The sequence below is a fragment of the Gossypium hirsutum genome, chromosome D05 (genome assembly GCF_007990345.1).
Source record: "Gossypium hirsutum isolate 1008001.06 chromosome D05, Gossypium_hirsutum_v2.1, whole genome shotgun sequence".
Lineage (NCBI taxonomy): Eukaryota > Viridiplantae > Streptophyta > Magnoliopsida > Malvales > Malvaceae > Gossypium > Gossypium hirsutum.
Genome location: NC_053441.1, coordinates 32,834,820 through 32,859,785, shown reverse-complemented (window position 1 = coordinate 32,859,785; position 24,966 = coordinate 32,834,820). Strand labels below are relative to the sequence as shown.

The 24,966-nt window shown below is 33.9% G+C and overlaps 4 protein-coding genes across 6 annotated transcripts; 1 reads left to right on the top strand and 3 right to left on the bottom strand.

Annotated features, from left to right (window-relative positions):
- Window positions 1–3,934: 3,934 nt before the first annotated feature.
- On the top strand, window positions 3,935–11,719 carry LOC121217966 (TBC1 domain family member 8B). 2 transcript variants are annotated; one of them, XM_041094742.1, is made up of 18 exons: window positions 3,935–4,336; window positions 5,171–5,240; window positions 5,575–6,195; window positions 6,273–6,452; window positions 6,572–6,685; window positions 6,756–6,814; window positions 7,076–7,142; window positions 7,275–7,326; window positions 7,441–7,533; window positions 7,718–7,801; window positions 7,920–8,344; window positions 8,992–9,053; window positions 9,371–9,440; window positions 9,696–9,776; window positions 9,870–9,971; window positions 10,546–10,670; window positions 10,945–11,062; window positions 11,166–11,719. In XM_041094742.1, exons 1-18 carry the CDS (start codon window positions 4,275–4,277, stop codon window positions 11,364–11,366), a joined length of 2,586 nt encoding a protein of 861 aa, XP_040950676.1. In that variant the 5' UTR covers window positions 3,935–4,274; the 3' UTR covers window positions 11,367–11,719. The 2 variants fall into 2 exon arrangements, with proteins under 2 accessions (XP_040950676.1, XP_040950675.1); XM_041094741.1 differs by having other exon boundaries at window positions 3,995–4,336; window positions 7,275–7,533.
- A 552-nt stretch (window positions 11,720–12,271) lies between these two features.
- Window positions 12,272–15,841, bottom strand: LOC107904101 (probable serine/threonine-protein kinase PBL7). Its single transcript, XM_016830368.2, has 5 exons — window positions 15,521–15,841; window positions 14,397–14,590; window positions 13,936–14,125; window positions 13,332–13,723; window positions 12,272–12,884 (listed from the first exon to the last, which is right to left on the bottom strand). The coding sequence occupies exons 1-5, from the start codon at window positions 15,633–15,635 to the stop codon at window positions 12,624–12,626; spliced, it is 1,152 nt and encodes a 383-aa protein (XP_016685857.1). The 5' UTR covers window positions 15,636–15,841; the 3' UTR covers window positions 12,272–12,623.
- A 2,899-nt stretch (window positions 15,842–18,740) lies between these two features.
- LOC107904100 (50S ribosomal protein L10, chloroplastic) lies at window positions 18,741–19,804 on the bottom strand. The gene has a single exon (XM_016830367.2). The coding sequence runs from the start codon at window positions 19,609–19,611 to the stop codon at window positions 18,928–18,930; it is 684 nt and encodes a 227-aa protein (XP_016685856.1). The 5' UTR covers window positions 19,612–19,804; the 3' UTR covers window positions 18,741–18,927.
- A 382-nt stretch (window positions 19,805–20,186) lies between these two features.
- On the bottom strand, window positions 20,187–24,756 carry LOC107904099 (uncharacterized protein YKR070W). 2 transcript variants are annotated; one of them, XM_016830366.2, is made up of 12 exons: window positions 24,501–24,756; window positions 24,281–24,384; window positions 24,103–24,138; window positions 23,739–23,812; window positions 23,606–23,646; window positions 22,811–22,882; window positions 22,512–22,704; window positions 22,284–22,379; window positions 21,534–21,601; window positions 20,762–20,966; window positions 20,576–20,659; window positions 20,187–20,444 (listed from the first exon to the last, which is right to left on the bottom strand). In XM_016830366.2, the coding sequence occupies exons 1-12, from the start codon at window positions 24,602–24,604 to the stop codon at window positions 20,376–20,378; spliced, it is 1,146 nt and encodes a 381-aa protein (XP_016685855.1). In that variant the 5' UTR covers window positions 24,605–24,756; the 3' UTR covers window positions 20,187–20,375. The 2 variants fall into 2 exon arrangements, with proteins under 2 accessions (XP_016685855.1, XP_040950674.1); XM_041094740.1 differs by lacking the exons at window positions 23,606–23,646; window positions 23,739–23,812 and having other exon boundaries at window positions 22,811–22,886.
- Window positions 24,757–24,966: the final 210 nt, after the last annotated feature.

Sequence of the window (24,966 nt, the reverse complement as noted above, 5' to 3'; positions counted from 1 at the left end):
CAAACTCGTTAGTTGCAAGGGTGTTAAAGGCTAAATACTTTCCAGAAACGGATTTCCTTAATTCGTATCTTGGGAATAATAGTTCCTTTGCATGGAAAAGCATATGGGCAGCGAGAGGTGTTCTATTCGATAGAAGCTATTGAAAAGTAGGGAGGGGTACTGCAATCTCGGTCATAATGATAGTTGGTTACCGGATTATCCAAAATTATCATTTTATTTTACCAATTATCCCAGGTTATCGCATTTGCAGGAATATAAAGTTGCAGATCTAATTGAAGAAAGAAACAGAGAATGGAAAAAAGAACTAATCGAAGCTACCTTTCCTGCGGAGATATCTGAGAAAATCTTCTGTATCCCAATTGCAAAAGAGCCTCACGATGACTTCCTGGTATGGCGGGGAGAGTCTTCAGGAGAATTCACAGTAAGAAGTGCCTATAAACTATTACACAGCTTCGAAAATGATCCTAGTGCTTATGCTTTACAAAATGATTCTAGAAATTTCTATAGAAATCTATGGCTCATTAATCTACCTCTTAAGGTAAAAATTTCAATCTGGAAAATATCTTGGAATTATATCCCGACTCGAGTCAACTTGAACTACAGAAGGCTGTTAAACAATGTGACATGCATCGGGTGTGGCAGTGCAGCAGAATCTACAAATCATATATTCCGTGAATGTCCTGTGGCAAGAACAGTATGGGAAGAGTTATTATTCCCAGAATTATTACAAGTTCCTCATATGGATTTTGTACAATGGCTTACCTGGGTTTTTGAACAAAATTCCACCAATCGGCGACGGATCTTTTGTTGTGCTCTTTGGGCAATATGGGGAGAAAGGAATAGGAGATTGCATGAAAAGACTAATAGATCTGGGAAAGAGATAGCATTTTTTGTAAAGAGATATATTAGTGAACTGAATGAGATTGGAGCAAAAACACCTCAGGTTAGATTAAGAGGCAGGGAATGGAAGTACCCACCGGTCCAGTTTGTGAAGGTTAACTTCGATGCAGCATTTGATGGGAACTCACGGCAATCAGCAGCGGGAATCGTGGCCAGGGATAGTGACAGAAACACACTTTTATCATGCACAGAGATTCATCATCATGTGGCATCAGCCTTTGCCGCAGAAGCAATAGCGTGTCGAACAGCAACTCAAATAAGTAGGGACATGCAATGGTCAAACATTATTATCGAAGGGGATGCATTATCTATTATAAAGAAGTGCAAACTGAAAAGCCATGATAAATCCAGAATCGGGGCATATATCCAAGATATACATCAGCTATTAAAAAATTTTGGAAAATACTATCTTGAGTATATTCCCAGAGAAGCGAACAGCCTGGCACACAAACTAGCGACGGTGACATTAAAGGAAAAAGAAGAACTTTACCTGATTGGAAGAGTCCCGGAGTATGCTGCGAATCTGGAAGAAACCGAAAGAAAGGCAGGGAAAATGTGTTGAGAAGAAGTGAGCGGTTAAAGAAGCTGTATAGTGATAATTCAAAGGAGTGGCAGATAAGGCTTCATTGAAATCTGGAAATGTCTCTCTGGAGAAATGAATAGATGATTTTGAAAAGACGGAAATGGATTTTTTCTGATTGGGCAAGATTGATAGCATTTATTAGGTTTTAGAAGATTTTGATTTTAAGTTGCTTAAAGACTATTTTTTTTCTATTTTTCTTTTAGGATTTGGTCCACAGTTCTGATTTATTTATGGGCCAGAACTTGCATTTAGCTTAGCCTGGACTCTCTGTATTTTTTCTTCATTTTAAGTTATAAAGCCCAATCTGAATTTGTTTCAAAAAAAAAAAAGATTCAAATTTTATTCAAATAGTAGAATTTTATAGTTGGATCATATGAAATCTATATATTTTTCATATATTTGAGATTTAGTCCTTTTATTTACAGAAATTTAGTCTTTTTATTTTTTTATATTTTAAAATTTAGGTCTAATTATTAAAATCATTAAAATGCTTCTATTAAATTCGTTAATATGCCATCTTAAAATAAAAAAATACTAACTTAATAGCCATGTGACTAAAAAAACTTGTCGTAACCAACCAAATTTAACAAAAAAATTATAACAGTATCAAAATTTAAACTCTCATTTTTAAATTCGAAAAAGTAAAGAAACTTGTTGGATATTTTAACAAAAAAGTTCAATAGACTCAAATAATAATAAAAATGAATTACATTAATATTTTTAAAATAGATTGTAATAAAATTTGTACTAACACAAAATCTTTATTTAAGTAGATATGATTAATGCAAAATGGAATATTTATTCCAGATTAAAAGATAAAAAAGGCAAAAAGTGCAAACTTTTTTGTACCCGTACCAGTACTATTAATAATGATAATGCAATAAGAGGATGGTTCACAATTCAAAATTAAATTTTTGTTGCATTTATTGTAAATATTTTATTTATGTATTAATATATTTGGTAGAAATCACATGTTTTTTTAAAGAAAGTAAATAATTAATTATAAAATATCGGATTTAAACTTCAACTCCATCATTAAGGAATTAGGTGAACAATTATTTTTATAGAAAATTATTTTTTTTTTTTCGTATCTTGGCTCAATAATTAATCATGACCATGACCTACATGTTTCCAAAAGGCCCTACTCTTTTTTGGCATGCTATTGCTACTGCAATCAATATGGCCATGGTATGGTGATATTTTAACATTCACTTCATGCATGTATATGCAGATAATAACATTACAATTTCAAGCAACTATTTTTCATTGCCGACACAATATGATAAAAAGGTGACAAAGAATTGCTTCTTTTAATATAATCAAAAGACTAAAAGTTTTAACATAGATCCCTATCCTTCTAACTCATTTTTAAAAAAAATGATAATAACTTATTTACCTCAATGTTACAAAAAAAAATATTTAAGTCTTTCATTTAATTTTCATCTTTTTTTATTTTTAAGTTTATATTATTTATTAAATCATCTTGAAATAGATGAAAAATTAATATATATTGTCATGGTATCTACAAAACCGTCAATAAAATTAATTGGTGTTTAATTTTTTTTTCATCTATTTTTGGAGTGATTTAACAAATAATAAAATTTTAAAAATAAAAAGAGATAATAAAAAATTAACCGAAGGGCTATTTTAAAAAAAAAATTGAAGGATCATATAAATCTGCCTTTAAAAAATATGTATAATTTTACTATTTAAAAATATAAAATAATATTAATATTTATATATTTTACTTCTTTCGTCTTGTGGACTTATTCAATGTAGGACTTGATATTTTAAGTGCGAGTGTAATTGAGTTGAGCATATTTTAAGGTTGGTCTTGTAAAGAAACGAATATAAATACTATAAACATAAATTACATTTAAGCTCATTAAATTATTAATAAGTTTATGTTTTGAATATTCAATTTTAAAAAGTTATAAAATGGTTATTGAACTATTCAAAAAATTTTATTTGAGTTACCGAGTTGTTAAAATCGTTGTTGTATGACATTTTCTATTTACACCGCATGCACTAATTGAAAGCTCTTATTTCCCTTCTTTTTTACTGTTTAAATTTTTTTATGAAACAACTTTAACATCATGAATTTGTGAACTAAAATCTAAAAAATTTTTAATTTCTAATTTTCGACATTAATTGTCAAACCGATTTGAATCTAAGGTATGTTTTTCTACTCGTTGATGAGTATTGATCCATCATTTTAATCATCGAATCATCACTTGGATCTCACTTGCTGAGCTTTAAAAAAATACTTAACAACTTAGTGACTTAAATTTTCTTTTAAATAATTCAGTGATTTAAGTGAAAACTTTTAAATAATTAGATTACGATTTTGTAACTTTTTTTTAAATTAAATGAATAAAATATAAATTTATTAATAATTTAATTATATGAAATTTACCTGTTATAAATTTAAGGATTATGGTCTAGACTCTAGATTCTAACTCTTTATATTATTAAAATTTCTCATATTCAAAGCATTGCCTTTTTCCGACATCGATTTCCGTGCTAAGAAATCCGTCCACATGGTAATAATGTGACGTTAATCTCGCCATTTTGCATGTGCCTCACTTTCCTCCCTCTCACTTCTCCCCACACTTCCCTTCAGAGAACTCCACCCTCCTTCCAATTTCATCTCTCTTTATTATATATCTCCTTTCTTTTCTCTTCCACTGTTTTTTTCCGTTGCAGAATACAGGAGATCCTCTCGTCACCGTCACCGACATCCTCAGTATCTCACAGTCCAATCAAATCTTTCCATTTCAGCAGGAACTAAATGAGATCCTCCGCCGCAACCACCAATGCGGTGAACCCCCTTGTAACCTTCGACCACAAGAGGTACTCTCTTCTCGCCACGTCTCCCTTCTATCTCTGTCTCTGATCCTTCAACATCTTGATCAGATCTTTTTATTTTCAGTTACTTTTTTTTCACTGTTTTGACTTCGATTTGGACTTGATAATGTGAAATGTGATTTAATTCTTGGAACTAATTTGAGTATAGAATATGAGCATATGTTGCTTCCTAGTGTAACTTGGCAATCTTTGGATGTCGATTGCAGGTAAATTCAAGTTCGATTTTGATTGATCCTTTTTTAGTTAGATTTTTTCATGATCAAGACCTAATTGACTACGATCAGAGTTTAGTTTAGTAACTGAGGAATGCGGTGGCTTATTGCTAGTGATTTAAGTTAGTTTCACTGAGAACGTTGCTGAAATCCGTGATCTTTTATTGACCTTTTTGTTTCAATGGAACTTAGTTTGATTTTTTGAGCAAATTGACTGGAAGTTGAGTGATAATGGAAAGTAGTCTAATTTAGATTTGACTAGGATATGTTGTTTTCTAGTGAAACTGTGAAAGTAGGCAGAGCTTGAATGTCGATTGCAGTTTGTATTCGGATAACATTACTTGCTATTTCACCTTTAGTTTGATGTTTCTGCTTATTTGTTGCTCTAGATTTTATTTCGCAATGAGTTGTCTTGACTTGAATTTGATAAGCTTAGGTTAATATTGCTACTTTGTTTATTAGAATGTTGCGGTAATGCAAGTAATTTAAGTTAATTTTTACATAGAATATCGTGGAAATTTGGAAACTTTGTTTGAGATTTTTTTCATAGAATGATCAAGGTGTCATTGAACTTTTCTGCTAATATAAAGCTATTTGCTATTGACAGAGATACCTATGGATTTGCGGTGAGACCTCAACATGTGCAAACCTACCGAGAATATGCTAATATTTACAAGGTACTTCTCTTGTTTCTATCCTGCTTTTCTTTCAGTTGCTAAAGAAAAGGATACTTAAATGCTAACTCATATATCATCGTGATACTAATAATGTGTCGTATTCTCTGAAACTATAGAATAACTTGAGCTTATAAGTTATGTTAAGACTTAAATTAGCATATTTTCTTTAATCATTTTTCTTGCCAGTTATGGGCCCTGAATGATATCAAGCTCAATGATTCAGAACTTTAATAGTTTCTTTGACTAATTCTTGGGTGACTGAATGGTAACAAAAGAAATAATTTCAACTAAGATTAATAACAGGTTCATATTGTATCTATACATGTGATTTTAGGAAGAAGAGGAGGAAAGAGCAGACAGGTGGAGTGATTTTTTGGAACGCCAGTCAGAGTCTCCTCAACTGCCTCTCGAAGGGATATCCTCAGAGGAAGGCAAGGAGGTCTCACACACTGAAGCTGCAGAGGATGGAAAGAATGAAGTCCAGAAGGGAGCTGAAGGAGATGATTTATGTGAAAAGAAGTCTGGTTTGGATAGTGTGTCTGAGAGTGATACAGAAAAAGAGAAGGTACAATCTGAACCAGAGAAAAGAGTTCATCGGATCCAAATATGGACTGAAATTAGACCATCCCTTCGAGCCATTGAAGATTTGATGAGTATCCGTGTAAAGAAGAAAGACAATTTATCTAAAGATGAGCGAGAAACAGGTCAAGGGAAGCCATTAGCTCCTACTGAAGATGCTAGAGTCTCAAAGGGAGCATCAGAGGAGGATTCTGAGGATGAATTTTATGATGCAGAGAGATCTGACCCAGTTCAGGATTCCCCTACAAGTGACAGTGGAAGTACCACTACAGGTGCTGCTGCTGCGGATGCAGCACCTATAGAATCTTTATTTCCCTGGAAAGAGGAGTTGGAAGTTCTTGTTCGTGGTGGAGTACCGATGGCTCTTAGGGGAGAGGTATTTTATTTGATGTTCTTTCTCTCTCTCGATTTTCCACTCTCTCTCTCTTTCTTTCATGAACTTGGTCGTTACAGCTTTGGCAAGCCTTTGTTGGTGTGAGGACCCGCCGACTGGAGAATTATTACAAGGGTCTGCTTGCTAATGAAACTAACTCTGGCAACAACACTGAACAACTGAGCTTCCTGTCAGAGTGTAAGGGTTCAACCACAGAGTCAATATGTGAGCCTGAGAAATGGAAGGGGCAGATTGAGAAGGTTGTTTCACGTGCAGTTTTCTGAAATCTGTATTTTGTTTCATCAGCAGTGGTGCTGCCTTGTTTGGTGTTATTGTTTTTAGTTTGAGTTTTATAACTGATTAATGGTTCTAAAAACAGGATTTGCCCAGAACATTCCCAGGTCACCCTGCTCTGGATGATGATGGTAGAAATGCTCTGAGACGGTTGCTTACAGCGTATGCTCGACATAACCCCTCTGTTGGGTACTGTCAGGTACTAGGTTCAGAAATATGTTTCCTATGGCCATGTCTGGAGTGTTCAGAAATATGTTTTTCTCATGCAGGCCATGAATTTCTTTGCTGCCTTGTTACTCCTCTTGATGCCTGAAGAAAATGCCTTCTGGTAGGTTGAGACTCAGTTGAGAAAATTCCTTGCATATCCCATATTCCTTGTTCTATTCATGAAATTCGTTTTTAAAAGTTACAGATCAGGGCATATTTTGTTACTGGGATGTATTTACTCTCTGCATGCACATGATTTGCATGTTCCTATCTTTCTTATTTGTTGGGATTCTCTATTTTTAGTGGCAAGAAAGGCATTTAGTTTTTAAAAATAAGTGCATCATTGGCTTTGTATTCTTCTAAGTGGTGGTATACATTCCAGGACTTTGGTGGGCATTATTGATGACTATTTTGACGGTTATTACTCAGAGGAAATGATTGAGTCTCAGGTAAATATTTTGCTTAACACTTTCTTCTTGCCAATTGATTTCTACTATCTGCTTTCTCCTAATTGAGAACGTTAAAGTGATTGATGGTTCTGCTTTAGATAATTATCCTGGTAACTTGTGGCCTTTTGTTAGGTTGACCAACTTGTTTTTGAGGAGTTGATGCGCGAAAGATTTCCCAAACTGGGTTTGTTTTTCTTTTTCAATATTCTTCTTTTTGTGCTTGAACTTTCCACATGTCTCTTTCCATTGTGTATTTTGGGCAAGCAGTTTATGATAGACATTTTTATGTTCTTTGCAGTCAATCACCTAGATTATCTGGGAGTGCAAGTGGCATGGGTTACTGGACCATGGTTCCTTTCCATTTTTATGAACATGCTTCCATGGGAAAGTGGTCAGGTTTCATGCTGTGTCTTGTAGCTATATTTAACTAGTTGCACAATTTTTCACACTATTCAAAAAGTTCCTTCTGCAGTTGCTGCTTTTGTTGCTAGTTTACTAGTGTGGCACTCTCTTTTAGTAATTGGAATAACCTGTGCTTACTCACAAGCTTCCTGATGGGTTTCTCCTCACTACAGTGCTTCGAGTCTGGGATGTGCTCCTGTATGAAGGAAATCGTGTCATGCTTTTTAGGACTGCACTTGCTTTAATGGAGTTATATGGTATGGGGTAAAAGACACGAGCATTCTGAAATTTTTTATATTATTAGGGAAGAGGAAGTGTGGAAGTAGTGACAAATGAGCTGCTTTAATCTACAAATGCAACTTAATTTTCTTATAGGCCCTGCACTAGTTACAAGTAAGGATGCGGGAGATGCAGTTACTTTACTACAGTCATTGGCTGGTTCAACATTTGACAGCAGTCAACTTGTATTGACAGCTTGTATGGGTTACCAAAATGTCAATGAAAAAAGATTACAGGAGTTGAGAGAGAAGCACCGCTCAGCTGTAATAACTGCAGTTGAGGAAAGATCAAAGGGGCTTCAAGATTGGAAGGACTGTCAGGGCCTGGCAACTAAGCTATATAATTTTAAGCATGACCCTAAATCAGTGCTTACTGAAACAAATAAGACAGTGCAGCTTGTTGATTCACAAAAAAATGTGGATTGCTCTTGTTCTGAGTCTGGGTCCGGGAATGAGGACAAAGTTCTTATCAGTCTGAATGGGGATGCTGAGCCAGATGCAGTTCCAGATCTTCAAGAGCAGGTGTCAATTTGCATTTCACTTTTCAAGAACAATTCATTATTCAATGTTGCATTTTGTCTGTGTGTGGATGATCTTGTTACCTTATCCAGTAGAATATACCCATTTGCACGACCACTTACATATTTTCATAGTAAATCAGAAATATATTTATATTTTGAATAATCTGATGTATTCTGATTTTAGGAGAGCTTTTCTAATTCCATATATTAGGGCCTACAATACATATAATGGTACAGGATTTAACACAAGATATTGCCTAAAAAGGAGCTTCAGAAGGATTTATTACCAATCACATTTGGTTGAAATGTGTGCTTTGTTAGTTGAATAATTCTTTATTGACAAGACTGCATGCATATGTTAGATCATGGCATGAGCTCTCTTTTTAGCATCTAATTTTTAGAGTCTTATAGGACCTAATTTCAAATTGATCTTGAAGTTCATATCAGAACTATTATTTTGCCATGTTTCATAAACTTTCAATAACGAAAATCTATTTATCTTGTGGATTTATAGGCACTGGCAAGTTGAAATTTGGAAGATCATACTCAAACGTATTCTTTTCATGTCTTGTGTTCATGCATGGGATTTTGTTAGCTTGTTTTATGTTGTTCCCATAATCCTAATGTCTTGTAAACAATCATGTGCAGGTTGTATGGCTAAAGGTTGAGTTATGCAGGTTGCTGGAAGAGAAAAGATCAGCTGTCCTCAGGTTAATAATTTATATCATCTTGATGGTTTTCAAGTTTTGCTACCCTCACCTTGCTATAGACTGTTTAATAGAGGCAGTGCAATTTATTTTGTTGGTTGCAAATCTGTTTATCACTTGTTCTTCACCTGTTTTATACATGGACATATCCTAGCCACATTTCAATGGTTTACAAATTGGATATATCTAACAACATAATATTTGCAATCTATTCTGGAAATCGTTGGTTATAGTTTTAAAGTAATCCTTTTTTCTTATGCCAAAATAACCCCCTTATGAACGTTACAGTGACAATCTTGATTCTTCCTCATTTGTATCAGATCTGAAGAGCTGGAGACTGCTTTGATGGAAATGGTTAAGCACGATAACCGGCGGCAATTAAGTGCTAGGGTAAACTGGAATATCTTTACTAGTGGCAGCTCCTTTGACATGAATATTTATCATTGTTGTTCCTGCATTTTTTTTCCATTTTTCCTTGCCCAGATTTTTCATTTGATTTTCTAGCTTTTTCTTAGCACTATTGTAAAACTACAAGTCATCTCCATGCAACTTATTTGCTTGCTTTTACCTGGCACTTTGTGTTCCTTAATTGAGCTGTATGCTGGGATTCTTGATGTGTACTCAGAATCTGCTTCTGATGTTTAGGTGGAGCAGTTAGAGCAAGAAGTTGCTGAGCTTCGTAAAGCACTTTCTGAGAAGCAAGAACAAGAAAATGCTATGCTTCAGGTTTGATTTGTTTTCCTCATGTTCAATTAGTGGAAGATTGTCTTATCTTATTATAAATCTTGATAATTAGAAGATGCATTACATATTTCACAGGTCCTAATGCGAGTGGAGCAAGAACAAAGGGTAACTGAAGATGCTCGTAGATATGCCGAACAAGATGCCGCTGCACAAAGACATACTGCTCAAGTGCTTCAGGTACTCATCGTGCTCAAAACTCTTGTTTTGCCATGAAACTTTCATCAGTAAATATTTCCTTTGGTTCTTGAGTGGAAATCATTCAATTAATGATAATGGTTTAAAAACTATAGGTCTAATCACTTATTGCTGTAAGCCTTTGTTACTTTGACTTGGGTGTGAGTGTTGGATAAGGGTACTTATTTGACACAAGTATTCCTATTTTTTCTATGTATTTGGAGGGTCCTTGTAGGATCATATCTCCATATCCATGTCCAAAAATGCATTGAACATGGATGTCTGATACAAGTACTTAAAAAAAGAAAATGAAGAGTCAGACCAACTATGCAATATAGTTGCAAACTAGGAAAAGAAATTTAGGCACCTGTCAAGCTGTCACTAACCAAGCACTGAGACACGTTCATAACAATGTTTATTGAAGTGCTCTAACTAGAAAATTGGTTAAGAAAATGCTCTTTTCCATTTCTGCATAAAATTCTGCCCCTCACAATACCTTTCTGGGGGTGTGGGGGGGATTTTGAGTTCTTATATCTTTTCATTGCCATTTGTGGGTTTAACTTTTATGTTAATGCAGGAAAAGTATGAAGAGGCCATTGCTTCACTTGCTGAAATGGAGAAAAGAGTGGTAATGGCAGAATCGATGTTGGAGGCTACCTTACAGTACCAGTCTGGACAAATTAAAGCCCTATCTTCTCCACGGTGTGTAATCAACCTTTCGCCAATTTCAAGTCTTTTATGCTTGCATGAGAACTTTTTAGTCAGTGTGTCAGATGTCTTATGTATGTCAGGAGGCAAAGATTTGGCGACAAAGCAATACATTGTTTTTCTCTGATTTTATTCTTTCTATTTCTTGCAATACCATTCTAAAGCTACGCTCAATGCAAAGATGTTATGATGTTATGAGCTTCTATTTTCGTTTTGCTCATCATGCTTCTGGATTGGTTTCTCCCTTCTAATAAAAATAAGATTGCAGATCGCCGCATCCAGATTCACCAGCACACAGCAATCAAGAGCCTCAACAAGAAATCCCTGCCCGTAAGATTAGCTTACTTGCCCGACCATTTGGACTTGGCTGGCGTGACAGAAACAAGGTTTGTTTTCATAGATTTACTTTCTTACAAGTTGTGGGATGATCAGATGACTGCTTTGCTTGTTTAAAATGTTGGGATGACTTAACAATATCAAACAAAACAGGGACAGGCGAGTCCAGATTCGTTGCAGGACGGAAAGCTCCCAAACGCAGATCAGAATACCGAAATCCAGCAAAAAGACACAATCGCTAAGGAAACAAATGGCAAGGAAACAAATAGTGTTGAAGTTCATGGCACGGAAACGAATAGCTTCGAAGTTCATGGCAAGGAAACGAATAGCATCGAAGTTCAAGATAAGGAATGAGAGAATTACGGGTATGTCTTGTTTTGATACCTGCATACAATTTTGCCACATCCATCATTTGCAGCCTGCAGTTCATCCCATTCATAAGCCACGGTAGATACTATATTCAAATTTAGTATCGGCAATTCAGGAGAGTAGGTAACTCTATAGTCTGTTGTAATAATTTTTTATCGGAAAACCAATATAATACTCATATAAATTATTTTATAATTTTTTTTATTATTTAGTAACTAATAATGCTTGTTTTTAGAAATAAAGAAAATGTAATAACGAGAGATAAAAATAGGAGATGAACTGTAAGTATATGTTTTTTCACTTCTTTTTATTTATTTATTTTTAACTTTAGTTAATAATTTTCATTTATATATTTCGGATTAATTTAGTATTGTTTTTAGTTAGAAAAAGATTGGGTGGAAAAAAAGTGTTTACAAGTGTTTCTTGGCCCTTTTAAGTTGGTTGTCAACTGGTACATATTTTTGTCGTAAATAAATTATTTGTTGGCAATTACATTTTCGTAAATCAACTGTGTTTTTATTGCACTCAAATAACTTTTTAACTTCTAATAACTAAGAATTCGATCATTAATTTATATGTCAATAATTTATGCCATCTAAAATTGGTTGATAAAATAAATAATTAAATATCGAAGGCTTCAATTGTAAAGGTTAAAGCTTGATTTGCATCATCATACATACATATAGATTAATAAATTATATTTGTAAATGCTAAATCTCGATCTTCAAATTTAGTGAAAATTTAAGGACTAAAATGAATGAATACAAATGTTTGAGGGTTCAATTGATTCGAATAAAAAGATAACGTCGTGATTGATTAGTTAACTTTCGTTCGAGGTTCTTTTTTTATAATTAAACCAAATAATATTGACAAGTAGATATGAAACATCGTTAAGGGAACAGCAGTTTGTATATCAAAGACATTTTAGATACAAAGCTCAATTGTACATTTAAGAACAAATTTTTGGACAGAAAAAAAGAGTAAATGAGAGGCCAAAAGGGTTTCAAGCAAAAACAAAAGATGGGGAAAACTGTTACATTAAACCAGGTAAGATCGGGCATCGGACCGGCCATCCGGACTCACAAATTTCCACATCCAGGGATAGATTGGCAAGGGACTCCGGGCCCGAGAATTGTAAATCTCAAACATATAAAAACCTGTTACTTCTTAATCTCAATCATCAGCTGCCAAGAGATTCAATTCTTCTCATTGGAGTAAATGGTTACTTTCCCTTACCTGAAACTATTCCCGTCTCATTCTCGGAGTGGAAGAACCGGTACGAGATCCTTGAACCGTCTGAGTTCCTGGATCATACTTTTGAGAAGCAAGATAGGTGAGGGCAGTGACTACATCGGCTATCAGTGGTCGCATATTCGGCTGTTCTTGAACACACATTGCAGCCACAGCTAGAGCTTGGTACAAACCTCTTACCGGATATTGTCCCTGAAGTAATGGGTCGGCCATTTGCGCGAATTTCCTTCTATCTTTAAACAAAGGACGAGCCTGTTAAACAAAAATGAATGAACCTGTTAAATAGAAACAAACAATTATGCAATTAGAGAATATATGGGGAAAAAAAACTAAAAAGATTTGCAAAAATTATTATGCTTCTTTCTAGTTTTACTTTCTTCATCAGAAGGATTCGGCCTCAGTGACCAAATAATTCTCTTCTACGATGCTCTGGCTCTTGATTTTCTTGATGTCTCGGTATCCAACACTCATGTCTGATGCATATTCGGGCTATGGGGAAACAACCGTCCAAATACATGAAAAACTTACAAAAAAAATTGAATATAACTGTATCCAATACTCATATCCTAGCCCAAGTAATGTAGACTCTCAGACATTTCAGATTTCAGAACAATAATGCAAAAATATAAGCCACAGAAACAAAATGTGTCTTTGAATTCTCATCAATACGGTAAAAGAGAGAAGCCAAAGCAATCTTACCCAGGCAACTAGATTTTGCTCACCACCAGCTCTCGAATTGTCAATAGCTTTTCTTCCAGTAATGATTTCAAGCAAAACAACACCAAAACTATAAACGTCCGATTTCAATGTAAGCTGACCGGTCATTGCATATTCTGGTGCGCAATATCCATACGTGCCCATCACTCTCGTGGATACATGAGTCTTATCCCCAACAGGACCCAGTTTGGCCAAGCCAAAATCCGATAACTTCGGATGATAGCCCTCACCAAGCAATATATTTGAGCATTTTAAATCACGATATATAACAGGCGGACTAGCTTTGTCGTGCAAATACTCCAAACCTTTTGCAGCACCTGCAGCTATTTTCATTCTTGTATTCCAATCTAGTTGCCTTTTATCAGAAGGTAAGTCTAGAATATAAAAGCACACGAGAAAAATAAGATAAGGTATGTAAAACAATTGCAAGAACGGACTAAAAAATAGGCACCAACCGAACAACAGAAATTCAGAACAGGAAAAATTAGTATTAACCATGACAACTGAAGTATGACATTCAATGTTGTGTAAGAAACCAAGATACAGAACACGAGTTTAGAATTTGATAATTGCTATACATACATACCATGTAGATGATCTTCCAAAGATCCTAACGGCATGTACTCGTACACCAAAAGCCTTTGATCTCCATCAGCACAATATCCAATTAAGTTGACAAGGTTAGGATGGTGAAGCAGGCTCAACATCAATACTTCAACAAGGAATTCCCGGTTCCCTTGCAGTCCATTACGATCAAGTTGCTTGATTGCCACAACCTATGCAATACAGGTGACAAACTTATGGTCGACTAAAAGTTATGTATGGTTAAGGGACATATATTTCCTAAACTAAAAATATTCATGAAGAATGAAATTTCACAAGCCAACCTAATCATATTTTTAGCAGAACAAAACAATGAAATTTATGACTTCTACGACCCTATTATCGACTAAAGGCGAATGAGATCATTTGAGAGGAATACCATGTCATTTTGATCTCACGTATTTGTATTTCCTACAAAATTTACAATCTTATTAATACACATACTTGATTAGTGCTCTCCAATCGCCCTTTATACACTCGGCCAAAACCTCCTTCACCCAGAAGGTAATCTGCCCGGAAATTCTTCGTTGCAGCTGCCAATTCACGGAAAGTAAATGTGTGTGCTGCAATGTGATCCGACCCTCCATCCTTGTTAGCCTCCTTCTTAGCATCCGGCACAGAATTCACCTTCAGCTTTTCTACAATGACGTGAAAAACAAACTTAGTATAATACTTCCAGAAATTGATCTGGAAACACACACAACTATGATACTATCACAGCAACAGAAGCCAAAGACGGGTTTTATCATCAATCTCATGAAAACAATCAATAGACTGAAAACCACGCAAACAAGATTCAAGATTGCATACCCTTTTATCAGAAAAAAAATTGTTACTTCCTTTCTTCATTTTTCTTTAAATATCCATATCCGATGCATATCCAAACATAGGTAAAGATTGAACATGCTCGAATTCAACACTCACACTCAAATCCAAGTAACATGGATAGAGAATAAAGAGAATAATATGCTTGAAATAGCAATAATTCTTTAGGCTTTCAAAGAAAATCTAATCTATACACTATAATCACATTAAGAACAAAAAAAAATATAACATAGTTTAAACTCTAGAAGTTCAATGATGATTACAATTTAACCCCGAATTCCTCCATAAGAATTAACTTAGCATCAAATTAGTGGAATTGTACAGTCAAGCTACCAACTGATATTCCAAATCAGTACATACATACATACATATATATAATTGAATCCCAGAATTAATAGAATTTAGAATTACAAAATCCCATCAAATTCTCATCTTTATAGTTTCAAAACAAACCCAAGGTGGTATTTCAAACAAATAATCAAACAAAAATAAAAAGAAAATTACTAACCTTTAAAAAAAATCCTACATCAGATCAAACTAAAGCATTGAAAACCCAGCAAACTAGAAATTCAAACAACTAAATAGATGGGTCTTACACTAAACAATTTGCAGCTAAGATAAATGGGAATTCACTTTAAAAAGGAAAAAGAAAAAAAGCACAAATCTTAAGTGAGGGGCATAAAAAGAAGAATAAAAATTTGAAGTGGTATTCAAAATCATAAGAATATAAAAGCAATAAGAACCTGAAGTAGATGGGATCTGATCATCAGATGAATTGATGGTGGTTGTATTATTATGATTGGGCAGCTTTTTCTTTCCTTTTTTGTTTGGTTTTCCACCACAAGGGAACCAACCCATATGAAATACACCTTTTTTTTTGAACTTTCTTTCTCCACTTTCTTACCTCAGTTTCCAACGGCTAAGACAACTAGAGATAGAGATAAACACAGACATAAAGAGAGAGAGAGAGAAAAGGAAAATCAGACCCAAACACACACTTTAGGGAAGAAAGTGTGAGAGAGGTTAAAATTCACAAGAAGGTGTTTTTTTTTTTTGTCTCTAAATTCTCTCTTTTTGCAATTATGCCCTTTTGGTTTTAGAAAATTCCTACTCATGCCATAACATTTTTCATTCTTTTACCAATTCTTGAAAATATTCATTGATTTAGATGGTGAAAATGCATAAAAATAACATGTGATTGGATATACCTAAAATGATAAATTTGTAATAATACACTTACATTTTGCTTTTCCCTTTCTTTTATCATTACATATTTTACCCTTTTTTCCCTTTAAATAGGGCTTGCTTTTTTTAAATATATTTTTAACAATTTAATAATTCAATTTGTTATGATCTAACCCAAATTAAAATAACAAAATTGTAAACATCTTAATATGTTTTTTTAAGGTACAAAATATATGATTATAGTAAATAAGCAAAACTACAATTATCATCCATACATTTATATTACTACAATCAGAATCAAATTATTGCAATGTAGAAATAGGAGGATTGATGATCCAAATATATCTTAATTTATACAAAAAAAAAATCTAGAAAGAATACATACATTGTGGAGCTTAATCTAATGTATTGTTTGATAAATTATAAAAAAAAATTTAAATTTTGATGTTTTCAGTTGATTTATATATGTTTGATAATCCAATGTAATAACAACCTATAAAATTTTTCTATAAAAAAACGTAAAAATTGATATATAGATAAGAGCTATTTATTACTTAATGTAAAATATTTACAATTAAATTAAATTGATTTTATTTAGTTTAATATTATATTATTCTATAAAAGCTTTACATTTAAAATTTCATCATGATGAAGTAAAAGTTTATAAATTAAGAATAAATTGAAAAAAGTAAATTTTTTTTATAATTTATATTTATCAAACAATTTAATTATATTTCACAATTAATTTTAAATAATGTATCGAACAAATTTTATGCTTTAATTTTTCTATATTTACTTTTAATATTTTTTTTAGTTTAATAAACCACACCTAAAATACAATTTAAACTAAATTTTCAATACTTAATTTTTTAACTCAATATAAACACTAAGATTTCGAGACATCAAACTTTACCAACACTATAAAAAATTAATCGACTTATTTTAATATATTTAAAATGAGGTCCAACAATTTTAAAATCTAAATGTATAATATTAAGGGTAAAGTATAAAATAGTCACTTTTATTTGCTTTAGTTACATTTTAGTCATTTATATTTGAAATGTTACGTTTTAGTCATTGTTTTATTACAAAATAATCACTCTACCGTTACCTCCCTAACAGCAGTCCTATGTGGCAATCCAAATGGGTTTTAAATGCCAAATTGGTTGTCCCACATGGTAGTCCAAATTAAATTTATTTAATTTAAACCTTATTTTCATCCCAGCAACTGGACATCCGAGTTGACATTTAAAACTCATTTGGACTTTCATGTAGGACTATCGTTAGAGAGGTAACGAAGTTTAAGAGTACAATGATCACTTCATAACAAAATGATAACATAAGCGACTAACACGTAATATTTCAAACATAAATGACTAAAATATAATCTGAGACAAACAAAAGTACCCTAATATTAATTTTTTGGGTTGGATATAGACGAAACGTAGTTTTGGACGGTGAAATCCATGTTAGGAAAGTGCAATCTTTGTCGACCCACATTTTATCTATGAGTGTTTTAATTCACTAATTTTCAATGATCTTTTTAATATAAAATTTTGAATGATATGTAAGTCGCGTAGATTTAGTGGGAGAGAATTTAGGGCAAATCTTTTTCATACTGGATTTTTGCAGAATATTCAATTATACCAACCTTAAAAACTACAAGTAAATTAGTATTTATATTAATTGCTCAAAAACATTGTTCTGATTCATTCATTGATTAATACAATTCAACGAAAGGGTATTCACTTTTTTGATAAATATTTAAAAGATTATATACACAAATACAGTTCTTATATCAAACTCCAAGGGCAACAGCCAATGCTAATTGAAGACAAGTGGAATTTAGTGATTCCATCATCACCTTTTGTCATCAAAAACTGCACCTCTTCCTTTTACAACTATAATCCTCTATCATCATAAAATTAAAACTAATTTTAAGATTTCAAGTCCTTTTACTTTTGTGATGTTCCCATAAAAACTATCCACCTTAATTTATCCATACAATGAAGAATAACAAAGTATATCATATTAGAAATATGAGTGAGACTTTAATCGAGTCAAGTTGAATTGTGTCAAAAATTTTTGAATTAGTCGAGTTGATAAATCCTATTTTAGCAATCGAACTCAATTTGAAATTTTTTCGAATAGAGTCAAATTGGATCAAAAAATTACGAGTCAAGTTAACAAATCATATTATTTATACTCAATTTTGTATTTACATAGATTGATTATTTAACTATATAAGAAATACCCAACATTTATCAAAGCGACATAATTTTGTCTTTTCTAATTCAAATTTTCAGATAACTCAATTTGTGTAATTCATATTTGAGTTTACCAGAATAACTAACTACCAATTTAAGCAGTTACCATTCAAAGATCAGTTCAAACCTGCAAGATTTTAAGCAGAAGCAAAACTCACTAAGAAAATACAAAAGAACCCGAGTTGTTCCCACTCTTAACTCTATGTTGCTCGATCTCTTCAATCTTGAGCTATACTAACATAAAGTAGTGACTCCAGTCACATCATTCGGATAAAGGTATAAGAACACGATCCCCCATATATATAATTCCCTTATATTGCCTAAATCTCACACCATTCCTTTTAAGTTCTTCATATTCAGATGCTACATTAATGGCAGGGCATCTATGCTAGCCTCATTCTTCATTTTTCTTTCAAGTACTAACATATACTTACAAGCATTAACAATGAGAGCTCGAACTAAACATACCTATTACACACTAGAAGATTACGAAAAATATCAAAAGAATCACTTAAAAAATCAACTTGCAATGTGATTCTAATATCAGCAATTCAAATTCCAGTATTACATGATTCTACAAGATTAAAACAACATATGAGCACAATGCACATAATGCTGTGTTTAAATACAACAAAAAAAAAGTTGGGGGGGGGTTCTTAAATTACACTTACAGCGAGCAATCTTCAAAAAAGAAGCCATTAATTTCCACCACTTTCCTCTTCAAGCTTCTTCACATAAGCCTTCAAAACCATAACAACATCTCTTGCGGGAGCTTGAAGTGTGGAAACAAGTCCAATAGCTGGACTCTGTAAACTTCCCAAAAGCTTAGCATAAACCTCAGCTCTCGTAGGCATGTTTTCCAACTGCTTAAAATCTCCAGGCCCGTAGAATTTGCCTTCGAAAACAGCCCCCGTGAAGTCATTCTCAAGTTTCTTTTCCCTCTGGAAAGTCCTGTAAGGCTTAATGGCATCCGGGATTTCTTCGGTGTGAACGAAAAGCCAAGCGTTCATCCCTTTCATGCAAGGTTTCAAGGCCTCCCATTTAGTCCCTTCGATGGCTTTCAGGACCAGAGTGTTCTTAGCAACGAGCAGTTTCGACGTTTCGGGAAGCGATCGGCGCAAGTCCTGGAATTGCTGGACGGTGAAGCCCTTGTATTCGACGGCTGCCAAGAGGTAACAGTTCTCCAACTGGGTTTTGACAGTTTCGACGGTTTCTTCCTTCTTGGTTCGGGAAATGGCGGCTCTGATGGAAGGGAATGGGGATGGTCTGAAAGAAGGGAGGTTGGGTTTGGAAGGTCGGAGGAATGGGGCGGTGGGTTTTAGAGTTAGGGTTTGGGAAAGCGGGGGTTTGGGGGAAGGGAAGGAAAGGAGAGCTATTTCCATGGCGGAAATAAGAGAAGAAGATTGAGAGGAAAGGGAAAAGTGAGAGTTTTTGGGGTTGAAAGGGGCTAATCTAGTTGTTTTTGAAGAACTCAGAACTGAAAAGAAAAGAATTGTTCTTGGATAAGGGGGTTGAAGGGTAAAATTACGACCAACCCCTTATCATTTTTGCTTTCATTTTTAGGTAAATAAAGTGCTCCAATTTCCACTCCAATCAATTACATTTTATGATTAATCACACTTCTCACAATTTTAATCTGTTTGTAAATTTAAAAAATTTGATGGATTTGTGAGTTGTTGTAATTATTGTATAAAAAAAATAAATATAATCAAAATTTATAATAAAATTGTTAAAAATTTTTAAATAAAATACCAACTTTTTAACCGATGAGTTCAGCCTAATCCTTAGCTCTAGTTCGAGTTCTAAAATTTTACAAAAAATAATATAAAAAACATTAAAAATGGATAAACATTTTTCTTTCATAAATGAAATTTGTTTTGTTAATACTAGAATTACCCACCATATATCAATCTTATTTAAACATCCATGTCATCTAGAATTATCAGATCCCAAAAAGTGGGGAAGCCAGATTCAATATAAAAGTAGAGCACACTGGTGGAATCCATTATTTGACATTCAAAAGAACCTCTTACATTTTCCATTTATGTAAAAAAAATGTGAATATGAATAACATTTCCAAAATAATCTATATATTTGACATATTTGATGTCAACTCCTTCATAGATATTTGTATGAACCAATTGAGTTAAGCTCCAAGTTCAATGCACTCTCTTTTAAGAATGTAGTCCACAGCCTCCTCGACCGAATCCACAACCTGCACAACCAACGGCGAAATCTGATCAGGTAAAGCAAAGAAGTACGGCAGATCTTTTTGGGACAATTTGCACAATCTGGTAGAATCATAGTTGAATTCTCAAGTATTGAGATTAGATTTAATCTACTTGCCAGATCTGCTGGGAATTCAGCATGATTATCTTTTCCTTGGAAAACTCCCGTCCTTGTCAAAATAGAAAACCAAGGATGCCCTGCCTGGAAATCGAATGATGTAAAGATGTTCTAAACTTTGTATAACTGGGTGCACAGGATCTATGAACACGATTGAGGAAAACGTCAAGGAGTATGTAGACAAACCTGTTGTGCACCTTTGACATCAACCGAAGGATTATCACCAATCATGTAAAGCATTTCAAAAGGATGTGATCCAGGGACTCTATTATTCTTGGAATGATCTTGACGAGAAGATGATTGAAGTTGGCTCAATATTACTTCAGCATTCTTGAAGACAAATGGATTTGGTTTCCCATATGTTACACACTCCAGCCTTTTCGGGTTGATTCTGCAAGAACAGATGTACCATTATAGTAAAATAAGACAACCGTCCTAAAGACGTAACTACATAGAATTCTACAAGTCTTAAGCCAGATGATTCTTTTAAGTATCCTGCAGGACAGATTAAGCTTCAGGTAAGAAACTCTACTAACTATGTTACCATGTTACTCGGACTTGGTTGTCAGAGTAGGATATAGGTTCATGTCCAACGAATGTATACCTTTTTTTTTTTTTTTTCAAGATTGCCATGTCTTTGGAGGATTATATCTCCTTTGTTTAGATTTTAGAAGGATTAGTTTTTCAACAGATAAAAATTGATAATAAACGATCTCTTAGTTTGTTAAAATGAAAAGGAGTTATGGCATCGATTGCTATCTCATGCTGTGGGTAGTAAATGAATAAAGGACATTCAAAGAAAAATTAAACTCTCAAGAGTATAATGAAGAAACATTTCCATTTTCATTTTTCAATAAAAGCATTTTAATATTTTAATTATATGCAACTTGGAAAGGTAGCTTAATCTGAATTCTCCATTTGATGAGAACTATCAAATGCAATGAGACACTAACCTTACCTGTTGAAGACGCTCTCCAGTGCAATTCTAAAAGCACCGATTCCAAGACGCTTAGACGGAAAGGCAGCCTGAATTGCATAATTAGCAGATCAGGTTATTAGCAAGTTTAGCGCCAAATTCACGTAAGGGAAAGCAAGAAGCATTAGAAGGATCAAACCCTATTTCCACAACTCAAAATGGAAGCTTGCTTATGGTCAAGTCCACAGAAGTGGAGTTTCTAGTAACTACAGCAAAATAGTCAACATTATATTTATCAAGATGCTTGATGCCAAGAACACAACATAGCCAGATGATTTCCAACCAATGAAGTTCCAAATTGCTAGCTAAGCCTATAACTATGCTTCTAAATGTAATCTAGTGAACTGAGTCTCAAACTCTCAGGTAACAGATATATATAGGCAAAAAGAAGAAAAAAGGGTCCTGATAAGAGCTCCCTGAATTCAAGATTGCTATGTTACTTGGACTTGCATGCAAGTGTCAGACACGAATGCATCTGAGATAGGTCAGTCCAATTTTTTTCAAGATTTCTATGTATTTGGAAAGTCCTTGGAGGATCATATCCCATACCCATTGGACATGCAGTGGACAAAGATGTTGTACATAGGTACTTCAAGAAAAATGGAGAGCCAGAGCAACATAGCAGGACTGCTCTTTTTATCTGCATAATGTAGTTCAGTGCAGAGTCCCCATGAAATGTATGCAATGAATTCCATGAAACTCCATTAGGCATAAATAAGCACAATAACGGACCTGATATTCAAGATCATCAGCGGCAAAATATAACGGCGGTTGGTTATTATTTGCACCTCCAGGAAGGCCTCCAGATCTTAAAACATCACATAGCACCTGACGCAATTCATTAATCAATTTTTGAGATGTGGTATGGCAAGATCATTTCTATTAAGATCATTCAGAGATTTTTCAATGAGATTCAAACACATATAGAATTACGATTTAATTCAAAAGTAGAATACAAACCTGAATGTCCCTGCCCCAGTCTACAGGATCACTGACAACAAATGCTGCCTTAATCCTCTCTGAGAGAACATTATATCTTGGCATTGCCGGTTCCTTCCTATCTGACTGCGGCATAGTTGTCCATCTCTTATATTGAGATACAGGATCAATGCTCTCAAAGTAAGAAGCAAACTCTTCCAATGACAGAACTTTTCTAGCACCAATTCAGATATATAGCATTCCAAATAATATAAGATATATGCGACAAAAAAGATCAGTAGGACTTTTCCAGACTTAAAAATTTGAATTTGATCCCTTACTTGAAACCATACTCAGACATCACCAAAGCGGGGTCACCTTTTCCGGTGGCAATAATAAGCTCGTTCTCAAATCTGACTTAGAGATGAAGACGTAATCAAATATCAGCTAACAAAATCATGATAACATCTAGAGTTGATAACTGCTGCAGAAAGAATGGAGTAATGCATAGGATAGTTTGTTAACAATGTCAATATTCAAGAGAAAAGAAATTTAGAAGCCAAAGAAAAGAATTCCACATCCTAGACATAGAAATTAAACAAATCAATTCCTTTCAATCAGACAGATCATGCTAAAGAAATATTTCATAAAACAGGATGATGTTGGATTCACCCACTTAAATCAACAACAACCTATAATGTCTGGTACAACTATGAAATCTTTACAATGGAAACTTAGCTCTACTTTACCGCCAGTCATTATCATAGAAGAGAAACAAAGTCATTCTCATTGAAGCTACCAGCAAAAGGTACGCACTGATGCAACCAGAACCAGCACAAATGTTCAGTTTTTTTAACCAATCAAACTCCAAAGTGAACTTGCATAAATCCAAATTCGCACCTCATGAAACAAAGATCTCATTTATTGACTACCAAGTTACAGCATCTGGTTAATCCATTCAAATACCTCTCCTTAAAATCTTTGGCGAGTAGCAATCATCCAAAGCAAAATCTAAAAGAGATGGTGACCCAAGTAAAAAGCTGGTATGCTAGAGTAAAATATGCTGCAAGGCTTGATAATATTTTAAAATCAGAGATGTTAAAATCGAAACACAGTGAAGACCTGTATCCACTCACTTCTTTAATAAGTTTCTAAAAGGTGAGTGACCTTGTACAACCTGCACCACAAGAAAATGACAATTTATCTATCAACTACATGAACATCACAGATGAAAAACTCTGCATTCATATGGAAATGCTAAACCATTACCTGAGAAGCCATAATATTTACTCCCAAAAGTTCACTTAACTCTTTGGCTCTCTTAGTTTCTGGGATGCCACCTCCTATTCAAATAAAACGACCATCTTACTTTACCAATGACATACAATAACACTCCCCATACTACTCTCACACAAAATGTTTTGTAGGTTAATTTTGGCTTCAGCAGTTGGATTCCAAACAATACCAACTAAGTTAATACTTTCCGACACCAATTTCTACCGTAATTATATTGAAGTTACACATAATCACTTCAAATAAAAGCTAAAAAATAAATAAATAAAATACTGCTATCAATGGAAATAGTGACGTTCCCATCAATGAAACAAAGTAGGCTCACTTCAGAGTGACTCACCATTAGTCAAGAACAAGTACGGGACAATCAATTCACCTGTGGAAGTAATAAAACAAAAAAAAAAACACACACACACTGAGTAACAATATCATTTTCAAAATGTCCTGGCATTTGAGTCCAACCAAACAAGATTCATGATATTGAAAAGTAAATCAATAGAGAATATATATAACAGTACCAGAATCTAAATACAATCTTCTCAAAGCTTGTGGAGAACCTCCAACGGGAACACGGCCTCGAAGAATAACGCCATCGATATCAAATGCTATTCCAAAATTACACCTGAAAAAGAATAACAACCTCAAGTTTCATACATTTTCTAGGGAACCAAAAAAGAATTTGAAGCAAATTTCAGATTCCTTAAGGGGGGAAAAAAGAAAAAAGGAAATTAAAATGACCGTTTTTTATGGTTTGAGCTAAGCTTAGAAGAGGAGTGAAAGGAGAAGGGAGCTTTATTTCTGAATTGAGAAACCCTGGAAATGGTTGATGCGTGAAATTTCATCTCTGATTTTCGGTCTTAGCTTTCCTCTTCCTCTGAAAATCACTCGTTTGTCATAGGGATTTCCTGGCCGCTTCTTTTTGAGCATTTAAGCAATACCGTTTATGTGTTTAAATTAACAGTATGATGAATAAAATGACAAAAGTTCAAATTCTGTTTTGTTTTTCTCAGGGATAATATATAATTTGCCCATTCAACATCTCCATTTATATCTAGTTGGTTCTTAACTTTTTCTTCTTTTTTTTAATCTAGTTAATCATTGAATTTGTATTGTATTCTTTATGTACACTAACGCCCCAATCTGGTGGTGCATGACAACCTTTCACACCGTCACATGGTATATATATTTTTCAAATTTATGATTG